This window comes from Xenopus tropicalis, chromosome 2, assembly GCF_000004195.4.
Source record: "Xenopus tropicalis strain Nigerian chromosome 2, UCB_Xtro_10.0, whole genome shotgun sequence".
Taxonomy (NCBI): Eukaryota; Metazoa; Chordata; class Amphibia; order Anura; family Pipidae; genus Xenopus; species Xenopus tropicalis.
Genome location: NC_030678.2, coordinates 2,416,053 through 2,442,154, shown reverse-complemented (window position 1 = coordinate 2,442,154; position 26,102 = coordinate 2,416,053). Strand labels below are relative to the sequence as shown.

Here is a 26,102-nt window from a genome sequence, read left to right as displayed (position 1 = left end):
ATGGGTGGGGGTGATACAGTGGGCAGGCTGTGACTGGGGGAGTCACTGGGGTATAATGGTGGGTACAGTGGGGCAGGCTGTGACTGGGGAGTCACTGGGGGTATAATGGGTGGGGGTAAACACAGTGGGGCAGGCTGTGACTGGGGGAGTCACTGGGGGTATAATGGGTGGGGGTAACACAGTGGGGCAGGCTGTGACTGGGGGAGTCACTGGGGGTATAATGGGTGGGGGTGATACCAGTGGGGCAGGCTGTGACTGGGGGAGTCACTGGGGGTATAATGGGTGGGGGTAAACACAGTGGGCAGGCTGGTGACTGGGGGAGTCACTGGGGGTATAATGGGTGGGGGTAACACAGTGGGGCAGGCTGTGACTGGGGGAGTCACTGGGGGTATAATGGGTGGGGGTAATACAGTGGGGCAGGCTGTGACTGGGGGAGTCACTGGGGGTATAATGGGTGGGGGTGATACAGTGGGGCAGGCTGTGACTGGGGAGTCACTGGGGTATAATGGGTGGGGGGTAACACAGTGGGGCAGGCTGTGACGGGGGAGTCACTGGGGGTATAATGGGTGGGGGTGATACAGTGGGGCAGGCTGTGACTGGGGGAGTCACTGGGGGTATAATGGGTGGGGGTGATACAGTGGGGCAGGCTGTGACTGGGGGAGTCACTGGGGGTATAATGGCTGGGGGTAACACAGTGGGGCAGGCTGTGACTGGGGGAGTCACTGGGGGGTATAATGGGTGGGGGTAACACAGTGGGGCAGGCTGTGACTGGGGGAGTCACTGGGGGATAATGGGTGGGGGTAACACAGTGGGGCAGGCTGTGACTGGGGGAGTCACTGGGGGTATAATGGGTGGGGGGTAACACAGTGGGGCAGGCTGTGACTGGGGGAGTCACTGGGGTATAATGGGTGGGGGTGATACAGTGGGGCAGGCTGTGACTGGGGGAGTCACTGGGGGTATAATGGGTGGGGGTAACACATGGGGCAGGCTGTGACTGGGGAGAGTCACTGGGGGTATAATGGGTGGGGGTGATACAGTGGGGCAAGGCTGTGACTGGGGGAGTCACTGGGGGTATAATGGGTGGGGGTATCACAGTGGGGCAGGCTGTGACTGGGGGAGTCACTGGGGGTAAATGGTGGGGGTAACACAGTGGGGCAGGCTGTGACTGGGGGAGTCACTGGGGGTATAATGGGTGGGGGTGATACAGTGGGGCAGGCTGTGACTGGGGGAGTCACTGGGGGTATAATGGGTGGGGGTGATACAGTGGGGCAGGCTGTGACTGGGGGAGTCACTGGGGGTATAATGGGTGGGGGTGATACAGTGGGGCAGGCTGTGACTGGGGAGTCACTGGGGGTATAATGGGTGGGGGTGATACAGTGGGGCAGGCTGTGACTGGGGGAGTCACTGGGGTATAATGGGTGGGGGGTGATACAGTGGGGCAGGCTGTGACTGGGGGAGTCACTGGGGGTATAATGGGTGGGGGTGATACAGTGGGGCAGGCTGTGACTGGGGGAGTCACTGGGGGTATAATGGGTGGGGGTGAAACAGTGGGCAGGCTGTGACTGGGGGAGTCACTGGGGGTATAATGGGTGGGGGTAATACAGTGGGGCAGGCTGTGACTGGGGGGAGTCACTGGGGTATAATGTGGTGGGGTGATACAAGTGGGGCAGGCTGTGACTGGGGGAGTCACTGGGGGTATAATGTGGTGGGTGGTAACACAGTGGGGCAGGCTGTGACTGGTGGGGAGTCCACTGGGGGTATAATGGGTGGGGGTGATACAGTGGGGCAGGCTGTGACTGGGGGAGTCACTGGGGGTATAATGGGTGGGGGGTACACAGTGGGGCAGGCTGTGACTGGGGGAGTCACTGCGGGGTATAATGGGTGGGGGTGAATACAGTGGCGGGCAGGCTGTGACTGGGGAGTCACTGGGGGGTATAATGGGTGGGGGTGATACAGTGGGGCAGGCTGTTGACTGGGGGAGTCACTGGGGTATAATGGGTGGGGGTGATACAGTGGGGCAGGCTGTGACTGGGGAGTCACTGGGGTATAATGGGTGGGGGGTACACAGTGGGGCAGGCTGTGACTGGGGAGTCACTGGGGGTATAATGGTGGGGGTAACACAGTGGGGCAGGCTGTGACTGGGGGAGTCACTGGGGGTATAATGGGTGGGGGTAACACAGTGGGGCAGGCTGTGACTGGGGGAGTCACTGGGGGTATAATGGGTGGGGGTGAATACAGTGGGGCAGGCTGTGACTGGGGGAGTCACTGGGGGTATAATGGGTGGGGGGATACAGTGGGGCAGGCTGTGACTGGGGGAGTCACTGGGGTATAATGGGTGGGGGATACAGTGGGGCAGGCTGTGACTGGGGGAGTCACTGGGGGGTATAATGGGTGGGGGTGACACGTGGGGCAGGCTGTGACTGGGGGAGTCACTGGGGGTATAATGGGTGGGGGTACACAGTGGGGCAGGCTGTGACTGGGGGAGTCACTGGGGGGTATAATGGGTGGGGGGTAACACAGTTGGGGCAGGCTGTGACTGGGGGAGTCACTGGGGTATAATGGGTGGGGGTAACACAGTGGGCAGGCTGTGACTGGGGGAGTCACTGGGGTATAATGGGTGGGGGGTGATACAGTGGGGCAGGCTGTGACTGGGGGAGTCACTGGGGGTATAATGGGTGGGGTGGTAACACAGTGGGGCAGGCTGTGACTGGGGGAGTCACTGGGGGTATAATGGGTGGGGGTAAACAGTGGGGCAGGCTGTGACTGGGGGAGTCACTGGGGGTATAATGGGTGGGCGGGTAAACAGTGGGCAGGCTGTGACTGGGGGAGTCACTGGGGGGTATAATGGGTGGGGGTGATACCAGTGGGGCAGGCTGTGACTGGGGGAGTCACTGGGGGTATAATGGGTGGGGGTTGAATACAGTGGGGCAGGCTGTGACTGGGGGAGTCACTGGGGGTAAATGGGTGGGGGTGATACAGTGGGCAGGCTGTGACTGGGGGAGTCACTGGGGGTATAATGGGTGGGGGTGATACAGTGGGGCAGGCTGTGACTGGGGGGAGTCACTGGGGGGGTATAATGGGTGGGGGTAACACAGTGGGGCAGGCTGTGACTGGGGGAGTCACTGGGGGTATAATGGTGGGGGTACACGTGGGGCAGGCTGTGACTGGGGAGTCACTGGGGGTATAATGGGTGGGGGTAACACAGTGGGGCAGGCTGTGACTGGGGGAGTCACTGGGGTATAATGGGTGGGGGGTGATACAGTGGGGCAGGCTGTGACTGGGGGAGTCACTGGGGGTATAATGGGTGGGGGTAACACAGTGGGGGCAGGCTGTGACTGGGAGTCACTGGCGGGTATAATGGTGGGGGTAACAGTGGGCAGCTGTGACTGGGGAGTCACTGGGGTAAATGGGTGGGGGCAACCAGTGGGGCAGGCTGTGACTGGGGAGTCACTGGGGGTATAATGGGTGGGGGTAACACAGTGGGGCAGGCTGTGAACTGGGGGAGTCACTGGGGGTATAATGGGTGGGGGTAATACAGTGGGGCAGGCTGTGACTGGGGGAGTCACTGGGGGTATAATGGGTGGGGGTGATACAGTGGGGCAGGCTGTGACTGGGGGAGTCACTGGGGGTATAATGGGTGGGGGTAACACAGTGGGGCAGGCTGTGACTGGGGGAGTCACTGGGGGGTATAATGGGTGGGGGTGATACAGTGGGGCAGGCTGTGACTGGGGAGTCACTGGGGTATAATGGGTGGGGGTGATACACAGTGGGGCAGGCTGTGACTGGGGAGTCACTGGGGGTATAATGGGTGGGGGTAACACAGTGGGGCAGGCTGTGACTGGGGGAGTCACTGGGGGTATAATGGGTGGGGTGACACAGTGGGGCAGGCTGTGACTGGGGGAGTCACTGGGGGTATAATGGGTGGGGGTAACACAGTGGGGCAGGCTGTGACTGGGGGAGTCACTGGGGGTATAATGGGTGGGGGTAACACAGTGGGGCAGGCTGTGACTGGGGGAGTCACTGGGGGTATAATGGGTGGGGGTAACACAGTGGGGCAGGCTTGTGACTGGGGAGTCACGGGGGGTATATATGGGTGGGGGTGATACAGTGGGGGCAGGCTGTGACTGGGGGAGTCACTGGGGGTATAATGGGTGGGGGGTGTGATACACGTGGGGCAGGCTGTGACTGGGGGGAGTCACTGGGGGTATAAATGGGTGGGGGTAATACAGTGGGCGGGCTGTGACTGGGGGAGTCACTGGGGGTATAATGGGTGGGGATACACGTGGGGCAGGCCTTGTGGACTGGGGGGCGCTCACTGGGGGTATAATGGGTGGGGGGGTGATACGAGGTGGGGGCAGGCTGTGACTGGGGGAGTCACTGGGGGTATAATGGGTGGCGGGGTGATACGTGGGGGCAAGGCTGTGACTGGGGAGTCACTGGGGGGGTATAATGGGTGGCGGGTGCACAGTTGGGGCAGGCTGGTGACTGGGGGAGTCACTGGGGTATAATGGCGTGGGGGTAACACAGTGGGGCAGGCTGTGACTGGGGGAGTCACTGGGGTTATAATGGGTGGGGTAATACAGTGGGCAGGCCTGTGACTGGGGGAGTCCACTGGGGGTATAATGGGTGGGGGTGATACAGTGGGGCAGGCTGTGACTGGGGGAGTCACTGGGGGTATAATGGGTGGGGGTGATACAGTGGGGCAGGCTGTGACTGGGGGAGTCACTGGGGGTATAATGGGTGGGGGTGATACAGTGGGGCAGGCTGTGACTGGGGAGTCACTGGGGGTATAATGGGTGGGGTAACACGTGGGGCAGGCTGTGACTGGGGAGTCACGGGGGTATAATGGTGGGGGTAACAGTGGGCAGGTGTGACTGGGGGAGTCATGGGGGTATAATGGGTGGGGGTGATACAGTGGGGCAGGCTGTGACTGGGGGAGTCACTGGGGGTATAATGGGTGGGGTAAACAGTGGGGCAGGCTGTGACTGGGGGAGTCACTGGGGGTATAATGGGTGGGGGTAACACAGTGGGGCAGGCTGTGACTGGGGGAGTCACTGGGGGTATAATGGGTGGGGGTGATACAGTGGGGCAGGCTGTGCTGGGGGAGTCACTGGGGTAAATGGGTGGGTGATACAGTGGGGCAGGCTGTGACTGGGGGAGTCACTGGGGGTATAATGGGTGGGGGTGATACAGTGGGGCAGGCTGTGGACTGGGGGAGTTCACTGGGGGTATAATGGGTGGGGTAACACAGTGGGCAGGCTGTGACTGGGGAGTCACTGGGGTATAATGGGTGGGGGTAATACAGTGGGGCAGGCTGTGACTGGGGGAGTCCACTGGGGGTATAATGGTGGGGGGTGATACAGTGGGGCAGGCTGTGACTGGGGGAGTCACTGCGGGGTATAATGGGTGGGGGTGATACAGTGGGGCAGGCTGTGACTGGGGGAGTCACTGGGGGTATAATGGGTGGGGGTGATAAACAGTGGGGCAGGCTGTGACTGGGGGAGTCCTGGGGGTATAATGGGTGGGGGGTGATACAGTGGGGCAGGCTGTGACTGGGGGAGTCACTGGGGGTATAAGGGTGGGTAACACAGTGGGCAGGCTGTGCTGGGGGGTCACGGGTTAAGGTGGGGGTAACACAGTGGGGCAGGCTGTGACTGGGGAGTCACTGGGGTATAATTGGTGTGGGGTGATACAGTGGGGCAGGCTGTGACTGGGGGAGTCACTGGGGGTATAATGGGTGGGGTAACACAGTGGGGCAGGCTGTGACTGGGGGAGTCACTGGGGGTATAATGGGGTGGGGGTATACAGTGGGGCAGGCTGTGACTGGGGAGTCACTGGGGTATAATGGGTGGGGGTGATACCAGTGGGCAGGCTGTTGACTGGGGGAGTCACTGGGGTATAATGGGTGGGGGTACACAGTGGGCAGGCTGTGACTGGGGGAGTCACTGGGGGTTATAATGGGTGGGGGTAACACAGTGGGGCAGGCTGTGACTGGGGGAGTCACTGGGGGTATAATGGGTGGGGGTACACAGTGGGGCAGGCTGTGACTGGGGGAGTCACTGGGGGGTATAATGGGTGGGGGTGATACAGTGGGCAGGCTGTGACTGGGGGAGTCACTGGGGTATAATGGGTGGGGGTAACACAGTGGGGCAGGCTGTGACTGGGGGAGTCACTGGGGGTATAATGGGTGGGGGTGATACAGTGGGGCAGGCTGTGACTGGGGGAGTCACTGGGGGTATAATGGGTGGGGGTAACACAGTGGGGCAGGCTGTGACTGGGGGAGTCACTGGGGGTATAATGGGTGGGGGTAACACAGTGGGGCAGGCTGTGACTGGGGGAGTCACTGGGGGTATAATGGGTGGGGGTGATACAGTGGGGCAGGCTGTGACTGGGGAGTCACTGGGGGTATAATGGGTGGGGGTGATACAGTGGGGCAGGCTGTGACTGGGGGAGTCACTGGGGGTATAATGGGTGGGGGTGATACAGTGGGGCAGGCTGTGACTGGGGGAGTCACTGGGGGTATAATGGGTGGGGGTAACACAGTGGGGCAGGCTGTGACTGGGGAGTCACTGGGGGTATAATGGGTGGGGGTGATACAGTGGGGCAGGCTGTGACTGGGGGAGTCACTGGGGGTATAATGGTGGGGGTGATACAGTGGGGCAGGCTGTGACTGGGGGAGTCACTGGGGTATAATGGGTGGGGGTAACACAGTGGGGCAGGCTGTGACTGGGGGAGTCACTGGGGGTATAATGGGTGGGGGTAACACAGTGGGGCAGGCTGTGACTGGGGGAGTCACTGGGGGTATAATGGGTGGGGGTGATACAGTGGGGCAGGCTGTGACTGGGGGAGTCACTGGGGGTATAATGGGTGGGGGTGATACAGTGGGGCAGGCTGTGACTGGGGGAGTCACTGGGGGTATAATGGGTGGGGGTAACACAGTGGGGCAGGCTGTGACTGGGGGAGTCACTGGGGGTATAATGGGTGGGGGTGATACAGTGGGGCAGGCTGTGACTGGGGGAGTCACTGGGGGTATAATGGGTGGGGGTGACACAGTGGGGCAGGCTGTGACTGGGGGAGTCACTGGGGGTATAATGGGTGGGGGATACACAGTGGGGCAGGCTGTGACTGGGGGAGTCACTGGGGGTATAATGGGTGGGGGTGACACAGTGGGGCAGGCTGTGACTGGGGGAGTCACTGGGGGTATAATGGGTGGGGGTGATACAGTGGGGCAGGCTGTGACTGGGGAGTCACTGGGGGTATAATGGGTGGGGGGTGACACAGTGGGGCAGGCTGTGACTGGGGGAGTCACTGGGGGTATAATGGGTGGGGGTAACACAGTGGGGCAGGCTGTGACTGGGGGAGTCACTGGGGGTATAATGGGTGGGGGTGATACAGTGGGGCAGGCTGTGACTGGGGGAGTCACTGGGGGTATAATGGGTGGGGGTAACACAGTGGGGCAGGCTGTGACTGGGGGAGTCACTGGGGGTATAATGGGTGGGGGTAACACAGTGGGGCAGGCTGTGACTGGGGGAGTCACGGGGGGTATAATGGGTGGGGGTAACACAGTGGGGCAGGCTGTGACTGGGGGAGTCACTGGGGGTATAATGGGTGGGGGTAACACAGTGGGGCAGGCTGTGTGTATATGAGGGGGCACCAATACAGTGCTGACCAACCCCTGCCCCAATCTGCCTAATGCGCCACCCATTCCGGATAAGGGATCCCATACAGGGATAAATATTGTCTCTATCAGCCGATATGTACCCCACAAACTGCCAGTGCCCCCCCATATACTCTGCTCCCCCCCATGTACAGGGATAGAGCTACAGGGTAAAGGGCCCAGTGGCAACTTCCCCGCAATGTAACTGTAGCCTGGATATTATGTTATGTGCATAGAATGTTCCGCGGAACAGGAAGGGGGGGGGGGTATGTGCTCGGACCCTTAGAAATAGTTTTATAGGGACCCCTATTTGACAAATGAACCTGTTCAGATCCCCCCAATCCCCCCTGGGCCCCCAGAATGTGCCGCTGCTCCATTACGTCCCGACCCAGAGAAGCTGAGAGGTGCAGTTCAGCCTGGGGAGCCGCTGCCCTTAGGGTATATCTATGTACTGTTGTGCTGTGAGCCAATCAGACTGCTCCCCGTGTGTGAGGGCCATATACAGGGCTGATGGGGGGGGGGCCCCAATATCCAACTTGATCCCCCATAGTTCAGGGCTGCCTTTAGGCTTTTTGCCCCTCACATGCGGAGTTTACCCCTCCAGCACTTGGCAGGGGGGGGGGGGTATGTACCCCTGTACATAGCTACATTCCTGCTTAGAAAGACAGAAATCCTGCACATAGACTGGCTGGGGCGCCTTTGCCCCCCCAGCAGGTTGTACAGATACAGGAAATATAAGGATCACAGGGGGGGGCCCCGGCCCTGTCGGACCCCTCGGAGCTCTGCAACCTGATGTCATGAACCTGTCAGACAATTTCCAGAGAAGTTGGGGGGGGGGGGGGTAATTGGCCCCGGGGGGCTCTCAGCCCTTCCCCCACTCAGGAGCCACCCAAGTGCAACGAGGGACAGGCTGATACAGAACCAGGTACTGCCCCGGGGCCCGACACATTCCTACAGGAGAGACAGCTCTTCCCATCAGCCCCAGCCTTGTTACCCCATGGGCCCCAGCCTTGTTACCCCATCAGCCCCAGCCTTGTTACCCCATCAGCCCCAGCCTTGTTACCCCATCAGCCCCAGCCTTGTTACCCCATCAGCCCCAGCCTTGTTACCCCATCAACCCCAGCCTTGTTACCCCATCAACCCCAGCCTTGTTACCCCATCAACCCCAGCCTTGTTACCCCATGGGCCCCAGCCTTGTTACCCCATCAGCCCCAGCCTTGTTACCCCATCAACCCCAGCCTTGTTACCCCATCAGCCCCAGCCTTGTTACCCCATCAGCCCCAGCCTTGTTACCCCATCAACCCCAGCCTTGTTACCCCATCAGCCCCAGCCTTGTTACCCCATCAACCCCAGCCTTGTTACCCCATCAGCCCCAGCCTTGTTACCCCATCAACCCCAGCCTTGTTACCCCATCGGCCCCAGCCTTGTTACCCCATCGGCCCCAGCCTTGTTACCCCATCGGCCCCAGCCTTGTTACCCCATCGGCCCCAGCCTTGTTACCCATCAACCCCAGCCTTGTTACCCCATCGGCCCCAGCCTTGTTACCCCATCGGCCCCAGCCTTCTTACCCCATCGGCCCCAGCCTTGTTACCCCATCGGCCCCAGCCTTGTTACCCCATCGGCCCCAGCCTTGTTACCCCATCGGCCCCAGCCTTGTTACCCCATCGGCCCCAGCCTTGTTACCCCATCGGCCCCAGCCTTGTTACCCCATCGGCCCCAGCCTTGTTACCCCATCAACCCCAGCCTTGTTACCCCATCAACCCCAGCCTTGTTACCCCATCACTGACTCCGGCAGCAACTCCTTTTTATTAGAAATCACCTGGGCAGCTCTTAAAGGGACAGCGTCACAGCTCAGGCCGCATCAGTATTTCTGCCCCAAATATCTACCCCAGCAGCACCGGGGGCTGTTACACAAATGCCCAGTGGGCAAATCAACACGATCCCTGGATCATTTGTGAATCTCATATAAGTGTCTGGGGGATCAGCTTGCCCCCCCCCCCCCCACTGCCCCCAGGAGCTTCCTCGTGTCTGGGACATTGGTGCCTATAAATGTGCCCAGGCTTGTGTGTTATTACCCCCGGGGGGGGCAAGTCACTTGCAGTGGTGCCTGCACTATTGCCAAGGCATATACAGTATCATACGGTACCCTCTATATCACTCATTCCCCTATACACAGGTACATACGGTACCCTCTATATCACTCATTCCCATATACACAGGTACATACGGTACCCTCTATATCACTCATTCCCATATACACAGGTACATACGGTACCCTCTATATCACTCATTCCCATATACACAGGTACATACGGTACCCTCTATATCACTCATTCCCATATACACAGGTACATACGGTACCCTCTATATCACAGACCGGCCCCAATAGGAGTAACAACCCCTCCCTCCGGCCCCAGCAGCCCAACTAGCGCTCTGAGTGGGCGTGGTTATTTATTCCTTTCCTTCCGCATTTTCAGGACTCAGACCCCGCCCCTTCAGGCCCCGCCCACAGAGAGGCCCATAAATACCAGAGCGAGTGAGTCAGGTGACAGCGGCGCCTCTTCTCCTTCTCTGAGCGGCGGTGCCGGGTAGTTACAGTGCGGAGCCATGGCGGGGATAATGTGCGGCGGGACCGGGGCCTCTCAGCCGGCGGATGCGGTAGTACAGGAAATCTGCCAGAAGGTGAGAGAGAGAGAGAGAGGGGCCCCACTGGGTCACTGGGGGGGGAGAGGGGCCCCACTGGGTCACTGGGGGGGGGCTGAGCCTTGGGCTGTATCGGGGGTACCTGCCCGTCCCGGTAGAAGTGGCCCCTCAGGCTGAGTGATCATGTGCCGGTGACTCGGCTCCGTGTGATGCCCCGCCCACAGGTACCGGCACTCCCCCCCCCCCCCCCCCCCCCCCCCCGGGCATTTGTGCTGCGGAATTCTGGGCACTTTCCCTCATCCTTACTGTATGTTCCTGGGGGTTATTTGGCTTGTGCCCCCCCCATGGGCAGAACCCCCTAGGGATGGTGTATAAGGAGCTGCTATAGGGATATATGGGCCGGTACCGGCCGACACTTGGGTTCTGTGTGATAATAATGAGAATAAACCCGGAGAGACACTTGGGGCCCCGGGTCCGTTCCCTGTTGGAGAGACTGGGGGGCCCCAGACACTGAGGGGCCCAATTGGATCTGCCCCCCCCCCCGGTACTGCCATTCCAGTAGCCCAAACCCATCAGCAGGACATGGGTCGGAACCCAGACCCGGTATGTAGCTTTCTTGTACCTCTCACTGGTACTTCTGCCCCAGAACCGACCCAAGAACCCAATGGGCGGAACTTATGGGTGTTCTATGGTTCTGTGACTGGTGCCCCCCCCAGGGTAGAATGGAACAGGCTGTAATGCCCCCCCCAAACCCGGCCCACAGAACCCCCCGCTAATCGGACCCCTCTCTCCGCAGATCAGGGACCAGTTCATAGAGAAATCCGGGCTCAACACCGACCTCTTCGTTCCCATTTCCTACAAAACTCAGCAGGTGGCCGGAACCAACTTCTTCATTAAGGTGAGTGGGGCCCTAAGGGCAGGTTCCTCAGGGGCGGAGCCCACTACTGCCCCTCCCCCAAAGCTCCCCCATTAGCAGATGTTTAATATAAGGCTCCATTGGGCACCATGGGCTGGGTGGGGCTTGGCTGAAATGGGGTGGGGCTTGGCTGAAATGGGGTGGGGCTTGTATGTAAGTAGCAGGGGTCGGGGGCTTTGCTGTTGCCCCACTTATGATGCTGCCCCCCCAGCATTGTCCCTGTGTGCATCAGAACCACTGGGGGTTGGAATACTGGGTCCCCCCAGAACCGGTGTAACTTTGCTCTTACCCCCCCCCCCCCCCGTCTCTCTTCTCACCCCCCCAGGCGCACATTGGGGATAACAAGTGTGTCCATCTGCGGGTCTATAGGATGTTGCCCCACCAGCAGGAGGCGCTGCGCCTTGACAAATTCCTATTGGACAAGACCATGGAGGAGGAGGTTGTTTATTTCTAACCCTGCAACACGGATCATTTCTGTAGATCGACCGCCGATGGCACATAAGGGGTTAAATGCAATTCCCGCGGGACCATCTGCCCCTGCTTTGTGCCCCCTCTAATCTGCCCGGTAACAGCCTTAACTGTCATTTTATATCCGCCATTTAATTTTTATATATATATATAAAAAAAAAATAGAAATCTGTAAACTTGAGTCTTTTCTCATTTATTCTGTTGCTCTTGTGCTGTGTGTGTATAGTAAGGATAATAGAGGCGGGGCTTCCAATGCACTCACGGGGGGGGGTTGTGCTTGTATCGGCTGTGCCCCCCAATGTCACTAAAGGTGGCCCTACAGATACTTCTGGGAAGGCTGAGGGCTCGGCCAGTGGGTGCCGGAGAATAGGTGGAAATACAGGGGTAACTGAGCAAAGCAATTACCCCCCCCCCTCTATGTGGGGCAATAACCAACAGGTAGTGGGTAAGAACATTCCTGGGTCCCCAGGTAGGAGGGAAGAGTATCACCTTTGCTCTGGGTAAAATGTCCAGATCTGATTGTTTGGCCCCTGGGGCCCCCACTGACTAATAATACAGACCCCTCAGTGACTGCTAATATCCTTATCATTTACAGTAGGGGGTACATTATCCCTTATAATACATGAGTGATACTCAGAGTTCCCTGTATAACTCAGCCTGCAGCCTTGTGCCTTTATATGGGGGGCACAGAACCCCTCAGTGACTGCTAATATCCTTATCATTTACAGTAGGGGGTACATTATCCCTTATAATACATGAGTGATACTCAGAGTTCCCTGTATAACTCAGCCTGCAGCCTTGTGCCTTTATATGGGGGGCACAGAACCCCTCAGTGACTGCTAATATCCTTATCATTTACAGTAGGGGGTACATTATCCCTTATAATACATGAGTGATACTCAGAGTTCCCTGTATAACTCAGCCTGCAGCCTTGTGCCTTTATATGGGCACAGAACCCCTCAGTGACTGCTAATATCCTTATCATTTACAGTAGGGGGTACATTATCCCTTATAATACATGAGTGATACTCTGTGACGGGATGATGAGAGGAATGATTTTATTGGCTGGGGGAGCAGAGATGAAGCTGTTGGTCGGGGGTCAGACGCTCAGGATCCCAGGGATGACACTGTGTCGGGTGTCCGTCTGGGCCGCAGGATCTGGAGTCGGGAGTTTGGGACGGTGCTGACTAATCTGATGCCGGGGGCCCTCCCCCCGCAGGGGAGTCTTCCAGCCTCATACACTGAGTCAGTGAGAACTGGTGGGAAAGGGTTAAGGAAAGCCCCACTGATAATTCACTCATTCCCCCTCTCAGTAAGGAACCCCTTCCTATGCTGATAGTGAGATCCCCTTTCCTCCCCCCCCCCCAATGTATCACTCATTCCCCCTCTCTGGGTAGGGAACCCCATAACCTGACTGCCCTTACAGTAAGGAGCCCCTTCCTATGCTGATAGTGAGATCCCCTTTCCTCCCCACCCCCAATGTATCACTCATTCCCCCTCTCTTGGTAGGGAATCCCATAACCTGACTGCCCTTACAGTAAGGAACCCCTTCCTATGCTGATAGTGAGATCCCCTTTCCCCCCCACCCCAATGTATCACTCATTCCCCCTCTCTGGGTAGGGAACCCCATAACCTGACTGCCCTTACAGTAAGGAACCCCTTCCTATGCTGATGGTGAGATCCCCTTCCCTCCCCCCCCCCAATGTATCACTCATTCCCCCTCTCTGGGTAGGGAACCCCATAACCTGACTGCCCTTACAGTAAGGAGCCCCTTCCTATGCTGATAGTGAGATCCCCTTTCCTCCCCACCCCCAATGTATCACTCATTCCCCCTCTCTGGGTAGGGAACCCCATAACCTGACTGCCCTTACAGTAAGGAACCCCTTCCTATGCTGATGGTGAGATCCCCTTTCCTCCCCCCCCCCCAATGTATCACTCATTCCCCCTCTCTTGGTAGGGAACCCCATAACCTGACTGCCCTTACAGTAAGGAACCCCTTCCTATGCTGATGGTGAGACCCCCTTTCCTCCCCCCCCCCAATGTATCACTCATTCCCCCTCTCTTGGTAGGGAACCCCATAACCTGACTGCCCTTACAGTAAGGAACCCCTTCCTATGCTGATGGTGAGACCCCCTTCCCTCCCCCCCCCCAATGTATCACTCATTCCCCCTCTCTGGGTAGGGAACCCCATAACCTGACTGCCCTTACAGTAAGGAACCCCTTCCTATGCTGATGGTGAGATCCCCTTTCCTCCCCACCCCCAATGTATCACTCATTCCCCCTCTCTGGGTAGGGAACCCCATAACCTGACTGCCCTTACAGTAAGGAACCCCTTCCTATGCTGATGGTGAGATCTCCTTTCCTCCCCACCCCCAATGAATCACTCATTCCCCCTCTCTGGGTAGGGAACCCCATAACCTGACTGCCCTTACAGTAAGGAATCCCTTCCTATGCTGATGGTGAGATCCCCTTTCCTCCCCACCCCCAATGAATCACTCATTCCCCCTCTCTGGGTAGGGAACCCCATAACCTGACTGCCCTTACAGTAAGGAACCCTTCCTATGCTGATGGTGAGATCTCCTTTCCTCCCCACCCCCAATGAATCACTCATTCCCCCTCTCTGGGTAGGGAACCCCATAACCTGACTGCCCTTACAGTAAGGAATCCCTTCCTATGCTGATGGTGAGATCCCCTTTCCTCCCCACCCCCAATGAATCACTCATTCCCCCTCTCTCTAAGCTCCTCCCCCATTACATATCTGGTTTGTGATTAGAACCAGTAAGAGCCACAGGGGGCGCTAAACCTCAGCAGGGAAAGGATATTGCCAGTGACTGGGAGGAAGAGAATCTCAGTCTCGCTGTGGATCTCTATGCAGTGAGACCATTCTGCCGCCCCCTCCGGCCCCCCCAGTCCCACCGCCATAGCAAATAGCTCCACCTCCAAGTCGCTCTCCATCCCTGGCGCCACCTGCACAGAAAGCAAATACAGTGAGAATTTCCTCAAGCGCAACCAACATGGCAGCTCCTGCCCACATGTCCCAATGCAAATACCCCCTGCTGCCCTTAATACCCCCTCCCACTCAGTCCCACCCACAGAGCCCCACAGTAAGCAAAGCCTGTTCTCTGGGGTCACTCACCGGTCCCGGGGTGTACGTCACCCTCAAACCAGTGCTGGGCGGCGGCTGCTTCACTCGGAACCTGTTGGGGAAAATGTCAAAACTGATTGGCTGATACCCTGAGAGCCAATGGTAATAAAGCAACTTATATTCCTGTCCTTAAAGGGGAAATACACCCTGAAATGATTTTGTTTATCTAATAAAACAAAGTATAATTCTGCGCAGTTCCCAATATGTGTCACTGTCCCTTTCCCTTCCCTGCACTGCTGGTTCTGACTCCTGATACAACTCCCCAATATCCATTCATTCCTCATTCTCACTGGGTTTATAGTTATGTGTAACTGTCACTGTCCCTTTCCCTTCCCTGCACTGCTGGTTCTGACTCCTGATACAACTCCCCAATATCCATTCATTCCTCATTCTCACTGGGTTTATAGTTATGTGTAACTGTCACTGTGTCTGTCCCTTTCCCTTCCCTGCACTGCTGGTTCTGACTCCTGATACAACTCCCCAATACCCATTCATTCCTCATTCTCACTGGGTTTATAGTTATGTGTAACTGTCACTGTGTCTGTCCCTTTCCCTTCCCTGCACTGCTGGTTCTGACTCCTGATACAACTCCCCAATATCCATTCATCCCTCATTCTCACTGGGTTTATAGTTATGTGTAACTGTCACTGTGTCTGTCCCTTTCCCTTCCCTGCACTGCTGGTTCTGACTCCTGATACAACTCCCCAATATCCATTCATCCCTCATTCTCACTGGGTTTATAGTTATGTGTAACTGTCACTGTGTCTGTCCCTTCCCTGCACTGCTGGTTCTGACTCCTGATACAACTCCCCAATATCCATTCATCCCTCATTCTCACTGGGTTTATAGTTATGTGTAACTGTCACTGTGTCTGTCCCTTTCCCTTCCCTGCACTGCTGGTTCTGACTCCTGATACAACTCCCCAATATCCATTCATCCCTCATTCTCACTGGGTTTATAGTTATGTGTAACTGTCACTGTGTCTGTCCCTTCCCTGCACTGCTGGTTCTGACTCCTGATACAACTCCCCAATATCCATTCATCCCTCATTCTCACTGGGTTTATAGTTATGTGTAACTGTCACTGTGTCTGTCCCTTTCCCTTCCCTGCACTGCTGGTTCTGACTCCTGATACAACTCCCCAATATCCATTCATCCCTCATTCTCACTGGGTTTATAGTTATGTGTAACTGTCACTGTGTCTGTCCCTTTCCCTTCCCTGCACTGCTGGTTCTGACTCCTGATACAACTCCCCAATACCCATTCATTCCTCATTCTCACTGGGTTTATAGTTATGTGTAACTGTCACTGTGTCTGTCCCTTCCCTTCCCTGCACTGCTGGTTCTGACTCCTTATACAACTCCCCAATATCCATTCATCCCTCATTCTCACTGGGTTTATAGTTATGTGTAACTGTCACTGTGTCTGTCCCTTTCCCTTCCCTGCACTGCTGGTTCTGACTCCTGATACAACTCCCCAATACCCATTCATCCCTCATTCTCACTGGGTTTATAGTTATGTGTAACTGTCACTGTGTCTGTCCCTTTCCCTTCCCTGCACTGCTGGTTCTGACTCCTGATACAACTCCCCAATACCCATTCATCCCTCATTCTCACTGGGTTTATAGTTATGTGTAACTGTCACTGTGTCTGTCCCTTCCCTTCCCTGCACTGCTGGTTCTGACTCCTGATACAACTCCCCAATACCCATTCATTCCTCATTCTCACTGGGTTTATAGTTATGTGTAACTGTCACTGTGTCTGTCCCTTCCCTTCCCTGCACTGCTGGTTCTGACTCCTTATACAACTCCCCAATATCCATTCATCCCTCATTCTCACTGGGTTTATAGTTATGTGTAACTGTCACTGTGTCTGTCCCTTTCCCTTCCCTGCACTGCTGGTTCTGACTCCTGATACAACTCCCCAATACCCATTCATCCCTCATTCTCACTGGGTTTATAGTTATGTGTAACTGTCACTGTGTCTGTCCCTTCCCTTCCCTGCACTGCTGGTTCTGACTCCTGATACAACTCCCCAATACCCATTCATTCCTCATTCTCACTGGGTTTATAGTTATGTGTAACTGTCACTGTGTCTGTCCCTTCCCTTCCCTGCACTGCTGGTTCTGACTCCTTATACAACTCCCCAATATCCATTCATCCCTCATTCTCACTGGGTTTATAGTTATGTGTAACTGTCACTGTGTCTGTCCCTTTCCCTTCCCTGCACTGCTGGTTCTGACTCCTGATACAACTCCCCAATACCCATTCATCCCTCATTCTCACTGGGTTTATAGTTATGTGTAACTGTCACTGTGTCTGTCCCTTTCCCTTCCCTGCACTGCTGGTTCTGACTCCTGATACAACTCCCCAATACCCATTCATCCCTCATTCTCACTGGGTTTATAGTTATGTGTAACTGTCACTGTGTCTGTCCCTTCCCTTCCCTGCACTGCTGGTTCTGACTCCTGATACAACTCCCCAATATCCATTCATCCCTCATTCTCACTGGGTTTATAGTTATGTGTAACTGTCACTGTGTCTGTCCCTTTCCCTTCCCTGCACTGCTGGTTCTGACTCCTGATACAACTCCCCAATACCCATTCATTCCTCATTCTCACTGGGTTTATAGTTATGTGTAACTGTCACTGTGTCTGTCCCTTTCCCTTCCCTGCACTGCTGGTTCTGACTCCTGATACAACTCCCCAATATCCATTCATCCCTCATTCTCACTGGGTTTATAGTTATGTGTAACTGTCACTGTGTCTGTCCCTTTCCCTTCCCTGCACTGCTGGTTCTGACTCCTGATACAACTCCCCAATATCCATTCATCCCTCATTCTCACTGGGGTTTATAGTTATGTGTAACTGTCACTGTGTCTGTCCCTTTCCCTTCCCTGCACTGCTGGTTCTGACTCCTGATACAACTCCCCAATATCCATTCATCCCTCATTCTCACTGGGTTTATAGTTATGTGTAACTGTCACTGTGTCTGTCCCTTCCCTGCACTGCTGGTTCTGACTCCTGATACAACTCCCCAATACCCATTCATTCCTCATTCTCACTGGGTTTATAGTTATGTGTAACTGTCACTGTGTCTGTCCCTTTCCCTTCCCTGCACTTGCGGTTCTGACTCCTGATACAACTCCCCAATATCCATTCATTCCTCATTCTCACTGGGTTTATAGTTATGTGTAACTGTCACTGTGTCTGTCCCTTTCCCTTCCCTGCACTTGCGGTTCTGACTCCTGATACAACTCCCCAATATCCATTCATCCCTCATTCTCACTGGGTTTATAGTTATGTGTAACTGTCACTGTGTCTGTCCCTTCCCTGCACTGCTGGTTCTGACTCCTGATACAACTCCCCAATACCCATTCATTCCTCATTCTCACTGGGTTTATAGTTATGTGTAACTGTCACTGTGTCTGTCCCTTTCCCTTCCCTGCACTTGCGGTTCTGACTCCTGATACAACTCCCCAATATCCATTCATTCCTCATTCTCACTGGGTTTATAGTTATGTGTAACTGTCACTGTGTCTGTCCCTTTCCCTTCCCTGCACTGCTGGTTCTGACTCCTGATACAACTCCCCAATATCCATTCATTCCTGATTCTCACTGGGTTTATAGTTATGTGTAACTGTCACTGTGTCTGTCCCTTTCCCTTCCCTGCACTGCTGGTTCTGACTCCTGATACAACTCCCCAATACCCATTCATCCCTCATTCTCACTGGGTTTATAGTTATGTGTAACTGTCACTGTGTCTGTCCCTTTCCCTTCCCTGCACTGCTGGTTCTGACTCCTGATACAACTCCCCAATATCCATTCATTCCTCATTCTCACTGGGTTTATAGTTATGTGTAACTGTCACTGTGTCTGTCCCTTTCCCTTCTCTGCACTGCTGGTTCTGACTCCTGATACAACTCCCCAATACCCATTCATCCCTCATTCTCACTGGGTTTATAGTTATGTGTAACTGTCACTGTGTCTGTCCCTTCCCTGCACTGCTGGTTCTGACTCCTGATACAACTCCCCAATATCCATTCATTCCTCATTCTCACTGGGTTTATAGTTATGTGTAACTGTCACTGTGTCTGTCCCTTTCCCTTCCCTGCACTGCTGGTTCTGACTCCTGATACAACTCCCCAATACCCATTCATCCCTCATTCTCACTGGGTTTATAGTTATGTGTAACTGTCACTGTGTCTGTCCCTTTCCCTTCCCTGCACTGCTGGTTCTGACTCCTGATATAATGTAGCAGACGGCATGTAAGTAGATCTGAAAGGGAACTGACTGTTACATTGTTTCAGGAGAAGAGAAAGGATCTGTGTTCCTGATGGGGAAGCCATTTCACTTTGCAAGAGAATCACATGACTAAGGATTGGGGGGGGGGGGGGGCGTAACTCTCTGCTGCCCCTTGAGACTCAACTAAACCCCATAGCCCTATATATATATACAATGGCCTATTGAGCCCAGCAGGGTAAGTAGGCAGCATCTTGTGTATCAGTGGGTACCGAGGAGAATGCGGCCCAGTTGGTTGGACGGTACCTGCAGAGATCCACCCCCACATTCTTTATTGTGACTGTCGCTGTGTAGGTGTAGCCTTCCCGCAGGACCCCAAACTGCACAGCGGGCGGGGAGAGATGGAAACCTCGCGGCACGTGTCTGGTACAAACCCCTAAAGGGGCGGAACCCATGTTCCCTCTGTGTCGCGCTGCATCTTCTGCCACTGCATGCTGGGGGCAACAAGCAAATAAAGATGGGGACAGTAGGACAAGATGGGGACAGTAGGACAAGATGGAGACAGTAGGACAAGATGGAGACAGTAGGACAAGATGGAGACAGTAGGGCAAGATGGGGACAGTAGGACAAGATGGAGACAGTAGGGCAAGATGGAGACAGTAGGGCAAGATGGGGACAGTAGGAGAAGATGGAGACAGTAGGGCAAGATGGAGACAGTAGGGCAAGATGGAGACAGTAGGGCAAGATGGGGACAGTAGGACAAGATGGAGACAGTAGGGCAAGATGGAGACAGTAGGGCAAGATGGGGACAGTAGGAGAAGATGGAGACAGTAGGGCAAGATGGAGACAGTAGGGCAAGATGGGGACAGTAGGAGAAGATGGAGACAGTAGGGCAAGATGGGGACAGTAGGAGAAGATGGAGACAGTAGGGCAAGATGGGGACAGTAGGGCAAGATGGAGACAGTAGGGCAAGATGGAGACAGTAGGGCAAGATGGGGACAGTAGGACAAGATGGAGACAGTAGGGCAAGATGGAGACAGTAGGGCAAGATGGGGACAGTAGGAGAAGATGGAGACAGTAGGGCAAGATGGAGACAGTAGGGCAAGATGGGGACAGTAGGAGAAGATGGAGACAGTAGGGCAAGATGGGGACAGTAGGAGAAGATGGAGACAGTAGGGCAAGATGGGGACAGTAGGAGAAGATGGAGACAGTAGGGCAAGATGGAGACAGTAGGGCAAGATGGAGACAGTAGGACAAGATGGAGACAGTAGGACAAGATGGAGACAGTAGGACAAGATGGAGACAGTAGGGCAAGATGGGGACAGTAGGACAAGATGGAGACAGTAGGGCAAGATGGAGACAGTAGGCAAGATGGGGACAGTAGGAGAAGATGGAGACAGTAGGGCAAGATGGAGACAGTAGGGCAAGATGGAGACAGTAGGGCAAGATGGGGACAGTAGGACAAGATGGAGACAGTAGGGCAAGATGGAGACAGTAGGGCAAGATGGGGACAGTAGGAGAAGATGGAGACAGTAGGGCAAGATGGAGACAGTAGGGCAAGATGGGGACAGTAGGAGAAGATGGAGACAGTAGGGCAAGATGGGGACAGTAGGAGAAGATGGAGACAGTAGGGCAAGATGGGGACAGTAGGGCAAGATGGAGACAGTAGGGCAAGATGGAGACAGTAGGGCAAGATGGGGACAGTAGGACAAGATGGAGACAGTAGGGCAAGATGGAGACAGTAGGGCAAGATGGGGACAGTAGGAGAAGATGGAGACAGTAGGGCAAGATGGGGACAGTAGGAGAAGATGGAGACAGTAGGGCAAGATGGGGACAGTAGGAGAAGATGGAGACAGTAGGGCAAGATGGAGACAGTAGGGCAAGATGGGGACAGTAGGACAAGATGGAGACAGTAGGGCAAGATGGGGACAGTAGGAGAAGATGGAGACAGTAGGGCAAGATGGGGACAGTAGGAGAAGATGGAGACAGTAGGGCAAGATGGGGACAGTAGGAGAAGATGGAGACAGTAGGGCAAGATGGGGACAGTAGGGCAAGATGGGGACAGTAGGAGAAGATGGAGACAGTAGGACAAGATGGAGACAGTAGGACAAGATGGAGACAGTAGGGCAAGATGGAGACAGTAGGGCAAGATGGGGACAGTAGGACAAGATGGAGACAGTAGGGCAAGATGGAGACAGTAGGGCAAGATGGGGACAGTAGGAGAAGATGGAGACAGTAGGGCAAGATGGAGACAGTAGGGCAAGATGGGGACAGTAGGAGAAGATGGAGACAGTAGGGCAAGATGGGGACAGTAGGAGAAGATGGAGACAGTAGGGCAAGATGGGGACAGTAGGAGAAGATGGAGACAGTAGGGCAAGATGGAGACAGTAGGGCAAGATGGGGACAGTAGGACAAGATGGAGACAGTAGGGCAAGATGGGGACAGTAGGAGAAGATGGAGACAGTAGGGCAAGATGGGGACAGTAGGAGAAGATGGAGACAGTAGGGCAAGATGGAGACAGTAGGGCAAGATGGGGACAGTAGGAGAAGATGGAGACAGTAGGGCAAGATGGAGACAGTAGGGCAAGATGGGGACAGTAGGAGAAGATGGAGACAGTAGGGCAAGATGGGGACAGTAGGAGAAGATGGAGACAGTAGGGCAAGATGGGGACAGTAGGAGAAGATGGAGGACAGTAGGGCAAGATGGAGACAGTAGGGCAAAATGGGGTCAGTAGGACAAGATGGAGACAGTAGGGCAAGATGGGGACAGTAGGAGAAGATGGAGACAGTAGGGCAAGATGGGGACAGTAGGAGAAGATGGAGACAGTAGGGCAAGATGGAGACAGTAGGGCAAGATGGGGACAGTAGGAGAAGATGGAGACAGTAGGGCAAGATGGGGACAGTAGGAGAAGATGGAGACAGTAGGGCAAGATGGAGACAGTAGGGCAAGATGGGGACAGTAGGAGAAGATGGAGACAGTAGGGCAAGATGGAGACAGTAGGGCAAGATGGAGGCAGTAGGGCAAGATGGGGACAGTAGGGCAAGATGGGGACAGTAGGGCAAGATGGAGACAGTAGGGCAAGATGGAGACAGTAGGGGCAAGATGGAGCAGTAGGACAAGATGGGACAGTAGGACAAGATGGAGACAGTAGGACAAGATGGAGACAGTAGGGCAAGATGGAGACAGTAGGGCAAGATGGAGACAGTAGGGCAAGATGGAGGCAGTAGGGCAAGATGGGGACAGTAGGGCAAGATGGAGACAGTAGGGGCAAGATGGGGACAGTAGGAGAAGATGGAGACAGTAGGGCAAGATGGAGACAGTAGGGCAAGATGGAGACAGTAGGGCAAGATGGAGACAGTAGGGCAAGATGGAGACAGTAGGGCAAGATGGAGGCAGTAGGGCAAGATGGGGACAGTAGGACAAGATGGAGACAGTAGGACAAGATGGGAGACAGTAGGGCAAGATGGGGACAGTAGGAGAAGATGGAGCAGTAGGGCAAGATGGAGGCAGTAGGGCAAGATGGAGGCCAGTAGGGCAAGATGGGGACAGTAGGGCAAGATGGAGACAGTAGGGCAAGATGGGGACAGTAGGGCAAGATGGAGACAGTAGGGCAAGATGGAGACAGTAGGGCAAGATGGGGACAGTAGGGCAAGATGGAGACAGTAGGGCAAGATGGAGACAGTAGGGCAAGATGGAGACAGTAGGGCAAGATGGAGACAGTAGGGCAAGATGGGAGACAGTAGGGCAAGATGGGGACAGTAGGGCAAGATGGAGACAGTATGGCAAGATGGAGACAGTAGGGCAAGATGGGGACAGTAGGGCAAGATGGAGACAGTAGGGCAAGATGGAGACAGTAGGGCAAGATGGAGACAGTAGGGCAAGATGGAGACAGTAGGGCAAGATGGAGACAGTAGGGCAAGATGGAGACAGTAAGACAAGATGGAGACAGTAAGACAAGATGGAGACAGTAAGACAAGATGGGGACAGTAAGACAAGATGGAGACAGTAAGACAAGATGGAGACAGTAGGGCAAGATGGAGACAGTAGGGCAAGATGGAGACAGTAGGACAAGATGGAGACAGTAGGACAAGATGGAGACAGTAGGGCAAGATGGAGACAGTAGGGCAAGATGGAGACAGTAGGGCAAGATGGAGACAGTAAGACAAGATGAGGGCAGTGAGGGGGTTGGGGAATGCCCCTAGTGATGGGGTAATGGCAGATTCTGTTAGTGCCTATAAGAGGGGCCTGGATGAGTTCTTGATCAATCAGAATACCCAAGGCTATTGTGATACTAATATCTACAGTTAGTATTACTGGTTGTATAATGTATATATAGTTTATGTATGTGAGTGTATAGATTGGTTAGTATAGGTTGTGTGCTGGGTTTACTCGGATGGGTTGAACTTGATGGACAATGGTCTTTTTTCAACCCTATGTAACTATGTAACTATGTAAGATGGAGACAGTAAGACAAGATGGGGACAGTAGGACAAGATGGAGACAGTAGGGCAAGATGGGGACAGTAGGGCAAGATGGGGACAGTAGGGCAAGATGGGGACAGTAGGACAAGATGGAGACAGTAGGGCAAGATGGGGACAGTAGGACAAGATGGAGACAGTAGGACAAGATGGAGACAGTAGGAGAGGATGGAGACAGTAGGGCAAGATGGGGACAGTAGGGCAATATGGAGACAGTAGGACAAGATGGAGACAGTAGGAGAGGATGGAGACAGTAGGGCAAGATGGGGACAGTAGGGCAAGATGGAGACAGTAGGAGAGGATGGAGACAGTAGGGCAAGATGGGGACAGTAGGGCAATATGGAGACAGTAGGACAAGATGGAGACAGTAGGAGAGGATGGAGACAGTAGGGCAAGATGGGGACAGTAGGGCAAGATGGGGACAGTAGGGCAATATGGAGACAGTAGGACAAGATGGAGACAGTAGGAGAGGATGGAGACAGTAGGGCAAGATGGAGACAGTAGGAGAGGATGGAGACAGTAGGGCAAGATGGAGACAGTAGGACAAGATGGAGACAGTAGGGCAAGATGGGGACAGTAGGGCAAGATGGGGACAGTAGGACAAGATGGAGACAGTAGGACAAGATGGAGACAGTAGGGGCAAGATGGAGGACAGTAGGGCAAGATGGAGACAGTAGGGCAAGATGGAGACAGTAGGGCAAGATGGAGACAGTAGGACAAGATGGAGACAGTAGGGCAAGATGGAGACAGTAGGGCAAGATGGAGGCAGTAGGGCAAGATGGAGGCAGTAGGGCAAGATGGAGACAGTAGGGCAAGATGGGGACAGTAGGGCAAGATGGAGACAGTAGGGCAAGATGGAGGCAGTAGGGCAAGATGGAGGCAGTAGGGGCAAGATGGGACAGTAGGGCAAGATGGGGACAGTAGGGCAAGATGGGGACAGTAGGGCAAGATGGGACAGTAGGGCAAGATGGGGGACAGTAGGGCAAGATGGGGACAGTAGGGCAAGATGGGGACAGTAGGGCAAGATGGGGCAGTAGGGCAAGATGGGGACAGTAGGGCAAGATGGGGACAGTAGGGCAAGATGGGGACAGTAGGGCAAGATGGGGACAGTAGGGCAAGATGGGGACAGTAGGGCAAGATGGGGACAGTAGGGCAAGATGGGGACAGTAGGGCAAGATGGGGACAGTAGGGCAAGATGGGGACAGTAGGGCAAGATGGGGACAGTAGGGCAAGATGGGGACAGTAGGGCAAGATGGGGACAGTAGGGCAAGATGGGGACAGTAGGGCAAGATGGGGACAGTAGGGCAAGATGGGGACAGTAGGGCAAGATGGGGACAGTAGGGCAAGATGGGGACAGTAGGGCAAGATGGGGACAGTAGGGCAAGATGGGGACAGTAGGGCAAGATGGAGGCAGTAGGGCAAGATGGGGACAGTAGGGCAAGATGGGGACAGTAGGGCAAGATGGAGACAGTAGGAGACACTCCCATAAGACCCTCACCTTAATGTTGGGCACAGAGGCAGGTTTGGAACTGAGGATGGAAGTCGGCAGTTTTACTTTCCCTTTCCTTGGCCTCCCAGTTACATCAAAATTCAGACTTCGTGCCATTGGGTAATAGTTCCTGGGCGGGATTATCTCTGCCCAATTAAAGTTCGGCTCAGAATTTTCTGGAACTGAAGAAAATGTAGGTGTCAGACAGGGTTCCATCCACGTCACCTAAACAGGCGAGGGTTAAATCTTTTCACGTTTTGTTTGGAACTGTGGCAGCAGCAAGTGTGAAGTGATCATTTGTGTCTGACCATGGGAAAGAGAGCAGCCCAGGAGCAGGAAGTACAGAGAATCAGAGCTCTGTACCTGGGTAAGTACTGGGGGGAGATTGAATTCACTTACCCAGGGGGAGGTTCCTGTCTGACCATGGGAAAGAGAGCAGCCCAGGAGCAGGAAGTACAGAGAATCAGAGCTCTGTACCTGGGTAAGTACTGGGGGGAGATTGGATTCACTTACCCAGGGTGGGGTTCCTGCCTGACCATGGGAAAGAGAGCAGCCCAGGAGCAGGAAATACAGAGAATCAGAGCTCTGTACCTGGGTAAGTACTGGGGGGAGATTGGATTCACTTACCCAGGGGGAGGTTCCTGCCTGACCATGGGAAAGAGAGCAGCCCAGGAGCAGGAAGTACAGAGAATCAGAGCTCTGTACCTGGGTAAGTACTGGGGGGAGATTGGATTCACTTACCCAGGGGGAGGTTCCTGCCTGACCATGGGAAAGAGAGCAGCCCAGGAGCAGGAAGTACAGAGAATCAGAGCTCTGTACCTGGGTAAGTACTGGGGGGAGATTGGATTCACTTACCCAGGGGGAGGTTCCTGCCTGACCATGGGAAAGAGAGCAGCCCAGGAGCAGGAAGTACAGAGAATCAGAGCTCTGTACCTGGGTAAGTACTGGGGGGAGATTGGATTCACTTACCCAGGGGGGGGGGGGGGGTTCCTGTCTGACCAGCCCAGGAGTAGTTCAGATAATTGGAGGTCTGTGTATGAGTAAATAAGGGGGGAGGATATGGGGGGG

The 26,102-nt window shown here is 54.9% G+C and overlaps 2 protein-coding genes across 2 annotated transcripts in view; one reads left to right on the top strand and one right to left on the bottom strand.

The window, feature by feature from the left end:
- The first annotated feature begins 10,220 nt into the window (after positions 1-10,220).
- cstb (cystatin B) lies at positions 10,221-11,865 on the top strand. Its single transcript, NM_001113100.1, is given in 3 exon segments — positions 10,221-10,339; positions 11,097-11,198; positions 11,542-11,865. Coding segments are annotated over 3 exon segments (297 nt in total). The 5' UTR covers positions 10,221-10,273; the 3' UTR covers positions 11,671-11,865.
- Positions 11,866-12,725: 860 nt separating this feature from the next.
- Positions 12,726-26,102, bottom strand: part of spag17 (sperm associated antigen 17) — a gene marked incomplete in the record, with an annotated part of 127,296 nt that continues 113,919 nt past the window's right edge. The window contains 5 exon segments of the mRNA NM_001130282.1: positions 12,726-12,943; positions 14,507-14,651; positions 14,821-14,881; positions 19,374-19,561; positions 25,044-25,216. Of these exon segments, the coding sequence (NP_001123754.1) occupies positions 12,792-12,943; positions 14,507-14,651; positions 14,821-14,881; positions 19,374-19,561; positions 25,044-25,216 (719 nt within the window).